General features: G+C 46.3%; 1 protein-coding gene across 1 annotated transcript in view; it reads left to right on the top strand.

Moving 5' to 3' along the window:
• LOC143276627 (uncharacterized) overlaps window positions 1–10,308 on the top strand; it is a 17,910-nt gene extending 7,602 nt beyond the window's left edge. Inside the window, exons 3-6 of the mRNA XM_076581243.1 lie at window positions 67–155; window positions 2,830–4,449; window positions 6,177–8,029; window positions 10,170–10,308. Of these exons, the coding sequence (XP_076437358.1) occupies window positions 67–155; window positions 2,830–4,449; window positions 6,177–7,930 (3,463 nt within the window). The 3' untranslated portion in view covers window positions 7,931–8,029; window positions 10,170–10,308. The remainder of the gene's footprint in view (window positions 1–66; window positions 156–2,829; window positions 4,450–6,176; window positions 8,030–10,169) is intronic.
• Window positions 10,309–11,846: the final 1,538 nt, after the last annotated feature.

The raw sequence follows: 11,846 nt of genomic DNA, 5'->3' as shown, positions 1-11,846 counted from the left end.
ATACTACTACTACTACTACTCCAATGCACAGTGCTCCATCTTGCATGTGAACGTGTGTCTGGCCAGCTCCCCTCGCAGCAGTGACACTGAAAGTTCTGGTGGTGGGTCGACATCTGACAGCAGCTCAAACACCAATACGCTGCCAGAATTATCAGGTAAGTGGTCTAGTACTTGCTTTACGAGGGCAATTATCATACACACGGAACACAGGTGTGCTGTGCTGTTGGTGTTTTGGGTGTTGTTAGGGATTGGGTATCATACACTGTCTGAGCTCTTATCCTTGGCTGGAAGTTCTCCTTGGAGACGGAGCTCCGAAGAAAAAACCTGCACCTGCCGAGGCCGTCCTACACGTGGCAGTATCTGCACCTGTGGGACTGTGAGCGTCGGTAGGCGAGAGAGTGGGGAAGGGACTGTACGACTCCTCCTCACTAGAAAACCTGTGCTGGTCAGGCAACCAGGCTAATGTTGGAACGACGAGCTAGCCCTTCAACACCCAGCTTTCCCAAGCCCTGCGGCGATGGAGAAGTGGTAACGGGGACAGGCAGAGGATGCTGCTGGCAGTTCCTAGTCACGACTCTGCACGCAGGCGGCTGTGGGGTGATGGTCGTCCGCCGTAGACTGCGGCAGATGCGGCGCCCGTATCCTCCCACAGCGTCAGAGCAGCCCTTTTCAGGGACAGCACTGCTCTCCCCACATGGGGAAGGGGAGATAAAAGGATCCCTAAACAAAGCCTGCCTCGCCTAGTACCTAGTACGAAACCGCACCTACTTGGACATCCAACACTAGCGGTCAAAAACAACAGAAGAAAAGAACCATGAGTCATGCCCTGACTCTGGGTGCCTGGAATGTTCGCACCATTTTAGACAGAGACGACAGACCAGAAAGACGCACAGCGCTCATTGCTAGAATGCTTGATCGCTACCAGGTGGACATAGCAGTCCAGAGCGAAACCAGGTTTGCGGGTGAAACCCAGCTGGGGGAAGTTGGAGGGGGCTACACCTTCTGCTGCATTGGGAAGCCAGATGGCACCCCAGGAACCTCAGGCGTGGGCTTTGCCATAAGTAAAATAAGTCTTTTCAGACTTCTGTAACTGAACTGAACTCTTTTCAAACACATTAAGGTGAATTCTCCCCTTATCTTTTAATTTTTTCTCTTTTGATTGATTATTATTATTATTATCAATTTATTCTTTTAAAATGATATTATTATTAGTTAGTTAGTTATATATTTATTTATTCATTTATTTTGTTTTATTTTATTTTATTTTTTGTACTCTTATAGTTGAATTCATCAAGTTTTTGCGCCTTGTACATATTATTATTATTAGTAGTAGTTCTTTTTTATGTATTTATTTTGTTTTATTTAATCTATTAAAATTAAAAAAAAAAAATTATTATTATTATTTTTTCTCAAGGCCTGACTAAGCGCGTTGGGTTACGCTGCTGGTCAGGAATCTGCTTGACAGATGTGGTGTAGCGTATATGGATTTGTCCGAACGCAGTGACGCCTCCTTGAGCTACTGAAACTGAAACTGAAACTGAGATGTGGTGTTTACATATGTATAATAATTTTCTCCCCACAACAACTTCTCCTTCATGATATAGATATAACGTGGAATACTTACTGTGGGTGTGTAGGCCTAATTCTTTTTTTTGCGCCAAGTGAACATGGAATAAACAAGTTTTTATTTTTCTTTGTTGTTTCAGTGGATGCGGGGTGGCTCGAATTTCTGTGTGGATGTTGTAGCTGGTGGATCACAGAGCTGTTGTTCTGTGCGTAGAGAAGGGGGGGGGGGGGTTCTCAAGAAAATAATGTTTCTGGTTGTGTTTCTCTGTGTGACTAGGAGGATCTTGGCGATCTTCTATGGGAATTACCCTGTGTTCATATAATTTCCGACTGTTTTTATTTGTGTGCAGTGATACTGTGTATGATGGGCGCAATAGCCGAATGGTTAAAACGTTGGACTTTCAATCTTAGTGTCCCCGGTTCGAATCTCGGTGACAGCGCCTGGTGGGAAAAGGGTGGAGATTTTTCCGATCTCCCAGGTCAACATATGTGCTGACCTGCTAGTGCCTGAACCCACTTCGTGTGTAGACACACGCAGAAGATCAAATACGCACGTAAAAGATCCTGTAATCCATGTCAGCGTTCGATGGGCTATGGAAACAGAACCATACCCAGCATGCACATCCCGGAAAATGGAGTATGGCTGCCTACATGGCGGGGTAAATAAACAAAACAGTCAAACACGTAAAATGTTTCATGTCTGTCTGGGTATATATGACACAGGAAACGAATGATGAGCGCCCAATGGCAGCCGTCAGTCGGCTTTACCCAGGTTGGCAGCCTGTTGTGTAAATGACCCCGTGTTTGTAAAGTGCTTTGAGCTTGGGTTCCGACCGAGAATAGGCGCTATATATGTATCCGGGTAATGTTCAACTTTAGAATACTAAACTCAGGGGGGCTGTTTAGACGAAAAACAAAGGGTGTCTTAGGCTCACCTCGATGCGCTAAGTTGAATGGAACCCTCAGCTAAGCTGTACGACCACTACTTTCCAATGAAACTGCGACAATTTTATACACAGTAAGCTGAAGACTACCCACACAGATTGATGACGCGACCACCCGCGTGATCAGCAGTCAAAATGGCTTGCAGGTGGTTGCTCTGGCTGTGAGCCTAAGACACCCTTTGTTTTTCGTCTAAACAGCCCCCCTTGAGTTTAGTATTCTAAAGTTGAACATTACCATATCAGTCAATAAATCCTAGAGGATCTTGATGATCTTCTATGGGAATTACCCTGTGTTCATATATTTTCCGACTGTGTGCAGTAAAGCTGTCTGTCTTTGAGGATCCTGACGACCTTCCATGGACATTACCCTATGTTCTCATTTGGAAGAGACCAACCGGTCTTTTTGAGTCTGAAGAACTATCAGCTGAACACTTGAAAACACAAGTGAAGCAAAGACACGGAGAGACGTGCATTATATATGACGTTGAAACAGACTGCGATGACGTGAAAGTAATTGTCGTCACAAAGAACAGAGATGACAGGTTCCTGTTCGTCAATCTTCCCACCACCTTCTTATGCCTGCGTCTTGGACCAGACACAATTGCTGACCAGATTATTTCGTCAATAAGATCTATTACCAGATGGGCTCCAGAAACGTTATCATATTTCTCCTCAGGCAGTCAGATAGATCTGTCAGATGTGTGCAAGTTGCCAAACCTGTCCACACTATCCATCAGCCAGTCGAAGTCAGTCACTTGGAAGTTTTGGTTACCCTGTACAGCTCGTGTGGAGCACTGTGTCAGGGTCATTGGATCAACCTTCGATTCACTGCATGTAATGAAACAAAATTTTCGTCATGAAATAGACAGTGGATACGCAGCTCAACTGACAGGGTCTGCCAGTGAGATTTGGTTTGTGTATCAAAATGAAGTTGTCACCGACGAAATTCTCCGAAAGATGTTTGGTTGCGCATTTTCGTGGCTCAGGCTCAAATCAGTGGAACGGAAAATTTTTAACACCATCCCCCTCCAACCTGCTCGACATAATGACTTGGAAGTGTATGTCTACTTCAAACCCCGTGATGCCATTACCAAACGTCTTTTTGTGGAAAAAGCTCCAAAAGAAGTACAGTGCCGGAGTATGACCTTGGTCATCTCGCGTGACGTCACTCCCGAACAGCTCCGCATTGAGATCTCCAAAGCTTTGCGCCAGAAGCAAGGAGCTCTGGGAATCAGAGTTGGCAAGAAACGGCTTGAAGACGTGACAGACCTGCCTACACAGCTGTGTCGGTCCATGTCTGACATCCGCATCACAATTCGTTCGCACAGAATTCTGACGTTCAAGATAAATTCCAGGCAGAAGAACATCACCCAGAGAGTTCTCAAGATTGTCCACCCTTCTGATACCGTGTTGGAAGTGAAGTCTGCACTGAGCGCTTCCATTGACGTTCCAGAATATAAAATAGACCTGAGCTATAAGGGGCAGCTTCTGGAAGGAGAAAAGCCCATAGGCAGCCATGGAATTCACTCCAAAGCAGAAATTGACGTAGATGTTCATGAGGCACGGGTTCGCCTTGGTCTGAGATTGCTGGGTGGCAGAAATTCCAGTGTGGATCTTCTCATTGATAACATCAACCACACAACAGTTCGAGACTTAAAACGGTTTGCGAAAAATGTTGATCCAGCGTATTCTTCTTTCCTGGAATCAGAAATCCTGGCTGTCTTTCAAAACGGCGTCTCGCCAGATGGGGACACGCTGTCAGCAGCAGGACTGTCTCCGTCACTGGAAGGCCAGAAAGTTGTGATGAAACCTTGCAGGAGCCTGTGTTTCAGCGCTTCCTCTGTTGCCCTGGATGGAACGTTCATCACCTTTCGAGCCCGTGAACTGGGAGACTTCATTCTTCTGCGGACCATGGCCAGTGGACCACTGCTCTTTTCAGGTAAACATGTGTACAGGTACTGACTATGGACCACAGCTCTTTCCAGGTAAACATGTGTACAGGTACTGACCATGGACCACTGCTCTTTCCAGGTAAACATGTGTACAGGTACTGACCATGGACCACTGCTCTTTTCAGGTAAACATGTGTACAGGTACTGACTATGGACCACTGCTCTTTTCAGGTAAACATGTGTATAGGTACTGGCCATGGACCACTGCTCTTTCCAGGAAAACATGTTTACAGGTACTGACTATGGACCACTGCTCTTTCCAGGTAAACATGTTTACAGGTACTGACCATGGACCACTGCTCTTTTCAGGTAAACATATGCACAGGTACTGACCATGGACCACTGCTCTTTCCAGGTAAACATGTTTACAGGTACTGGCCATGGACCACTGCTCTTTTCAGGTAAACATATGTACAGGTACTGACCATGGACCACTGCTCTTTCCAGGAAAACATGTTTACAGGTACTGGCCATGGACCACTGCTCTTTCCAGGTAAACATGTGTACAGGTACTGACTATGGACCACTGCTCTTTCCAGGTAAACATGTTTACAGGTACTGACCATGGACCACTGCTCTTTCGAGGTAAACATGTTTACAGGTACTGACTATGGACCACTGCTCTTTCCAGGTAAACATGTGTACAGGTACTGACTATGGACCACTGCTCTTTCCAGGTAAACATGTTTACAGGTACTGACCATGGACCACTGCTCTTTTCAGGTAAACATGTGTACAGGTACTGACTATGGACCACTGCTCTTTTCAGGTAAACATGTGTACAGGTACTGACTATGGACCACTGCTCTTTCCAGGTAAACGTGAGTACCGGTACTGACCATGGACCACTGCTCTTTCCAGGTAAACATATGTACAGGTACTGACTATGGACCACTGCTCTTTCCAGGTAAACATGTGTACAGGTACTGACCATGGACCACTGCTTTTTCCAGGTAAACATATGTACAGGTACTGACCATGGACCACTGCTCTTTCCAGGTAAACATATGTACAGGTACTCACCATGGACCACTGCTCTTTCCAGGTAAACATGTGTACAGGTACTGACTATGGACCACTGCTCTTTCCAGGTAAACGTGTTTACAGGTACTGGCCATGGACCACTGCTCTTTCCAGGTAAACATGTGTACAGGTACTGACCATGGACCACTGCTCTGTCATTCTGATTCTTTTTTTTCTCTCTCTCTCTCTCTCACACACACACATACACACGCGCGCGCACACACACACAGACACACAGACACAGACACACACACACACACACACACACACACACACACAGTGAAAGCATTTTTAACTGATACATACAAAAAAATGTGCTTCTTTTTTTGTTGTGTATAAATTCTGCAGAACTTATTTCGTTCTGTTTTCTGGAAATTTATATTCTTAAAAATGGAAACAAAACCAAACCAACCAACTAAACAACAAAAAGCAATCATCAGCCTGCAATGTTGCACATTTTCTGTTCCTCCCCAAACCAACCAACCAACCAACCAGCCAACCAGCCAACCAACCAACCAACCAACCAACCAGCCAACCAACAAACAAAAAGCAATCATCAGCCTGCAGTGTTGCACATTTTCTGTTCCTCCCCAAACCAACCAACCAACCAACCAACCAACCAGCCAACCAACCAACAAAAAGCAATCGTCAGCCCACAATGTTTCACACTTTCTGTTCCTCCCCAAACCAGCCAACATAGTGGTCAGTAAGAGGGACAGGGAGAAGCTGCTGTCCAGCAGGAAGTCCGAGGTCAGCCCCCAGTCTCTGGCCGGCATCGGAACGTGGACAGGCGCTGTCACGGTGCGGCACGCCCCGGGGAACACCTGCCCCCATCTGTTTCTGAGAAATGAACACCAACCCCCCGGCCATAGCCCCCCTCCACCACTGACATCTTCCAGCCAAAGCCAAAACCCCACACCACAACTGACATTTCCCAGCCAAAGACCCCGGTCACCACCAAGATTTCCCAGCCAAAGACCCCCACTAATTTCTGACCCAACCGGTCCTCAACATCTTCTGACAAGCCAAGATGCTGCAGCTCGTGAAGAACCAGTTTCTGAGATGTCAGACAGAGGCGACGTGTCACGAAGAGACGACATGTCAGGCAGGCAGAGTCAGACTGGAGGCAATGCAGGAAGCAGGAGACGTCTGCAGGAAACAAGTTCTGAGGGCGACACACTACCACACAGCGACGATGAGAACAAAGCAGAACCGTCTTCATCAGGCAGTTATAATGACGAACACCCTCACAATGCTGCAAGTTTCCACGGCACGGTACCAGTGGAAACACCAAGCACTACTGAGGGCACACTGACCACGTCAGGACCACCAGCTGACAGCACACTGACCACGTCAGGATCACCAGCTGACAGCAAACTGACCACGTCAGCTGACAGCACACTGACCACGTCAGCTGACAGCACACTGACCACGTCAGCTGACAGCATACTGACCACGTCAGCTGACAGCACACTGACCACGTCAGGACCACCAGCTGACAGCACACTGACCACGTCAGGACCACCAGCTGACAGCACACTGACCACGTCAGCTGACAGCACACTGACCACGTCAGCTGACAGCACACTGACCACGTCAGGACCACCAGCTGACAGCACACTGACCACGTCAGGACCACCAGCTGACAGCACACTGACCACGTCAGGACCACCAGCTGACAGCACACTGACCACGTCAGGACCACCAGCTGACAGCACGGTGACCACGTCAGGACCACCAGCTGACAGCACACTGACCACGTCAGCTGACAGCACACTGACCACGTCAGGACCACCAGCTGACAGCACGGTGACCACGTCAGGACCACCAGCTGACAGCACAGTGACCACGTCAGGACCACCAGCTGACAGCACACTGACCACGTCAGCTGACGGCACACTGACCACATCAGCTGACAGCACACTGACCACGTCAGCTGACGGCACACTGACCACATCAGCTGACAGCACACTGACCTCGTCAGGACCACCAGCTGACAGCACACTGACCACGTCAGCTGACGGCACACTGACCACATCAGCTGACAGCACACTGACCACGTCAGGACCACCAGCTGACAGCACACTGACCACGTCAGCTGACGGCACACTGACCACATCAGCTGACAGCACACTGACCACGTCAGCTGACGGCACACTGACCACGTCAGCTGACAGCACACTGACCACGTCAGGACCACCAGCTGACAGCACGATGACCACGTCAGGACCACCAGCTGACAGCACACTGACCACGTCAGCTGACGGCACACTGACCACATCAGCTGACGGCACACTGACCTCGTCAGGACCACTAAGGAAAAAGTTCACAAGGACCACTCTCATTAAAGACAGCATGGAAGAAAGCGAAAACGAAGTGAAGATCCACAGAAATTTTACAACGAGCTGGTCTTTCTCTGGTTTAGACGCTGCACACAAGCACTGATGCATCCTGATTTGTCGCTTGACTTTCCAAAGGAGTTTTACGGTCAACGCACGACTTTTGACCGAGAACTGGAAACGCACCACAGTGACAATTCCACATGTAAGTACAGTTTAGCAGCTTTTATTGCTTAAAAAGACTATTCTTTTGTGTATGTGTGTGTGTATTTCAAACACATTTGTAGAGCATGTTACAACTAGACAACCCATTCCGTTATTTGAAAGTAACTTCGCAAAGGGAAATGTATAAAGGAAATCCTTCTAAGACGGCACTTGGAGGTCGGGGGGGAGGGAGGCGGCATTTTCATCACCCATGGAGGAGAGAGAGAGAGAGAGAGAGAGAGAGCAATTGAATGTCTGATGTGACTGCAGTTTCAACCCCCTATGGACTCCTCCCGTATCTCGGCATCGGCGGGGAGGAGCCCCCTGCAGCGTGTGATCCAGAGACACCAGTCACAGTTTTGTGGTGTTCTCAATCATAGTTGAGTGGTGTTTGAGTGGTGTTCCCAATGTTCTCAATCATAGTTGAGTGGTGTTCCCAATGTTCTCAATCATAGTTGAGTGGTGTTCTGTGTTCTCAGTCATAGTTTGTGAGTGGTGTTCTCAATCATAGTTGAATGGTGCTCTCATAGTTGAGTGGTGTTCTGTGTTCTCAATAATAGTTGAGTGAAGTTTGCAATGTTCTCAATCATAGTTGAGTGGTGTTCTCATTCATAGTTGAGGGTTGAGTGGTGTTCTCAATCATAGTGATACTTGAGTGGTGTTCTCAATTATAGTTGAGTGGTGTTCTCAATGTTTTCAGTCATAGTTGAGTGGTGTTTTGTGTTCTCAGGCATAGTTGAGCAGTGTTCTCAATCATAGTTGAGTGGTGCTCTCAGTAATAGTTGAGTGGAGTTCGCAATGTTCTCAATCATAGTTAAGTGGTGTTCTCAATCATAGTTAAGTGGTCATAGTTAAGTGGTGTAATGATGGTGTTCTCAGTTACAGTTGATAGTTGAGTGGTGTTCTATATCGTAGTTGAGTGGTGTTTTCTCAATCATAGTGATAGTTGAGTGGTGTTCTCAATGTTCTCAATCATAGTTGAGTGGTGCTCCCAATCATAGTTGATAGTTCGAGTGGTGTTCTCAGTCATAGTTGAGTGGTGTTCCCAATCATAGCGTGGAAAAGTCACAATCCAATGACTTCCTGAAAGCAGCCCACGAAGGAGGAAGCAAAGAATAGGAAGAAAACAGGACAGGAATATATTGTGAGGAAAAAAAAGGTACTTACAGATGACCTCCGTAAATGATTTATATGTGCACCTTATGCTGCGAGGATCTGCAAAGGATGCAAGGGAAGTGACAAATGCATGCAAAGCACGAGTGGTCTCCCTAACTCAGCCGTTTTACCCTAGTATTGTCAGGCAAACAAACACGGACACAGTGAAAGCGTGGTGTGTAGTAGTAGCCTTTTACTTGGGTTTCCAGAGATGCCATCTGCAACTGGTTGACCACACTAAATTGGTGCAAACATAAGGTGGAAGAAAAATAGTGTAACATATAAGTGTAATATATATATATATATATATATATATATATATATATATACAACCTATATGAAGAACCCATAATTATATATGGCGGGTGGGTGTGGGGTCGAATTTTGTGAAAGCGACCGTGTGTGGGTGGATGTATTGAACGACGTGAGTGTTTGGGGGGACAAGGAGGGGGCTGATGATCATTCAAGATTTGAACTTAAGACTTAATTGACTGATTAAATGATACACGTGTATAATCATTGTGTGTTAATACAGTATAATTATGCATTGTGTTGTGGTATCTGTGGCTTTCTGCATAGTTATGTTTCAGACAAGAAAGTGACTGGTTGATAGGACTGATTCATAGATTTCATTATGCATGCCCTATTATTGCATCCTACCATTTAAAAAAAAAATCTTTTTATGAAAGCAGAGAAACCATATCTTGCAATTTAATAATATTTTCGGTAATTAAGAACGTTCGGCAATAGATATTATGTGCATTCCGTGTGTGTGTGTGTGTGTGTGTGTGTGTGTGTGTGTGTGTGTTGTCAACAACCAAACGTCAAAGACAGAGATTACTGTTGTTGTCAACATTGGGGAAGTTTTTGTTATTGTTTTTTTTTTTGTATGTTTTTTTTTTAGTCGTTGTTGAGCACTTGTTTCATTTCCCTTTCTCTTGCCCTTTCCGATTGAAGCACGCGTTACCTTTGTCGATGCGTTCCAGACGGTGTACCCCGGAGAATACTCCAGGCTGTTGCCCGAGCACTGGGACGTGACGGAACCGCTGTCATCCTTCAGCTTGGCGTTCCGGAGGCTAAGCAAATCGAGCTTGAGGAGAAGTATGGGCGCTGTTCCGAGGACTATCACCGCGCAGGTCTGATAGCCTGGTGTCAAAAGGATGGGGAAGAGGCCACCACTGCCGTCCTGATAAAGGTCCTTGCTGAAAACGACAGGAACGACCTGGTCCACGATGTCAGGAAAATGATTCGCGAGATTGGATACAAAACCACCTGACGCTGATTTGCACAAAAAGATATTAATGCTTCACATCTTTCTGAAAAAAAAGGGGGGAGGGAGGGGGGGGTGGGGGTGGGGGGGGGGGGAGGTAGGCACGAAGGAATGGAGACGACCGATATTCCCACGACTTCTGACCTAGTGTTTGTTCTTCAAAGCAAGCAGACTGCTGACAGCATGCACGAATTCAACACACAACGTGCAGGGACGGGGGAGAGGGTGAGAAAGGTGTGTAGAGGGTGGGTGGGTGGGAGGAGGGTGCATCAACCGTCCAGTGCTGACAGTGTCATCATTGTGTCTGATTCATGCAACCAGCTGACAGTGTCATCATTGTGTCTGTGTCTGATTCATGCAACCTGCTGACAGTGTCATCATTTTTATCTGTGTCTGATTCATGCAACCTGTTGACAGTGTCATCATTGTGTCTGTCTCTGATTCATGCAACCTGATGACAGTGTCATCATTTTTATCTGTGTCTGATTCATGCAACCTGCTGACAGTGTCATCATTGTGTCTGATTCATGCAACCTGCTGACAGTGTCATCATTGTGTCTGTGTCTGATTCATGCAACCTGCTGACAGTGTCATCATTGTGTCTGTGTCTGATTCATGCAACCTGCTGACAGTGTCATCATTTTTATCTGTGTCTGATTCATGCAACCTGTTGACAGTGTCATCATTTTTATCTGTGTCTGATTCATGCAACCTGTTGACAGTGTCATCATTGTGTCTGTCTCTGATTCATGCAACCTGATGACAGTGTCATCATTTTTATCTGTGTCTGATTCATGCAACCTGCTGACAGTGTCATCATTGTGTCTGTGTCTGATTCATGCAGCCTGCTGACAGTGTCATCATTGTGTCTGATTCATGCAACCTGCTGACAGTGTCATCATTGTGTCTGTGTCTGATTCATGCAACCTGCTGACAGTGTCATCATTGTGTCTGTGTCTGATTCATGCAGCCTGCTGACAGTGTCATCATTGTGTCTGATTCATGCAACCTGCTGACAGTGTCATCATTGTGTCTGTGTCTGATTCATGCAACCTGCTGACAGTGTCATCATTGTGTCAGTATCTCACTCTTGCAACCTGCTAGAAGCGAGGTGTTATCACAATATACTAAATATCAGATAACATTGATCACATCACCATCGAACAAGTGCACCAAACCAGCACATTGGACCTTTTGAACACATTGTTTTTTTTTGTTTTTGTTTTCTCTCTCTCTCTCCTTTTTGTTTAATCTAGAAGATGACTTTTATTCTAGATACTGTAGATACTGCTTAAGTAGTTGCTTTTTTTATGTTGTTGAAACTTTCTTATTTTCTTCTTGAACAGTTGTTACCCTTGTTCATTGGAACTTTGAGAGTGATGAACAATTGTTT

Source organism: Babylonia areolata, chromosome 32, assembly GCF_041734735.1.
Source record: "Babylonia areolata isolate BAREFJ2019XMU chromosome 32, ASM4173473v1, whole genome shotgun sequence".
Taxonomy (NCBI): Eukaryota; Metazoa; Mollusca; class Gastropoda; order Neogastropoda; family Buccinidae; genus Babylonia; species Babylonia areolata.
This window is presented reverse-complemented; position numbering and strand designations above follow the sequence as displayed.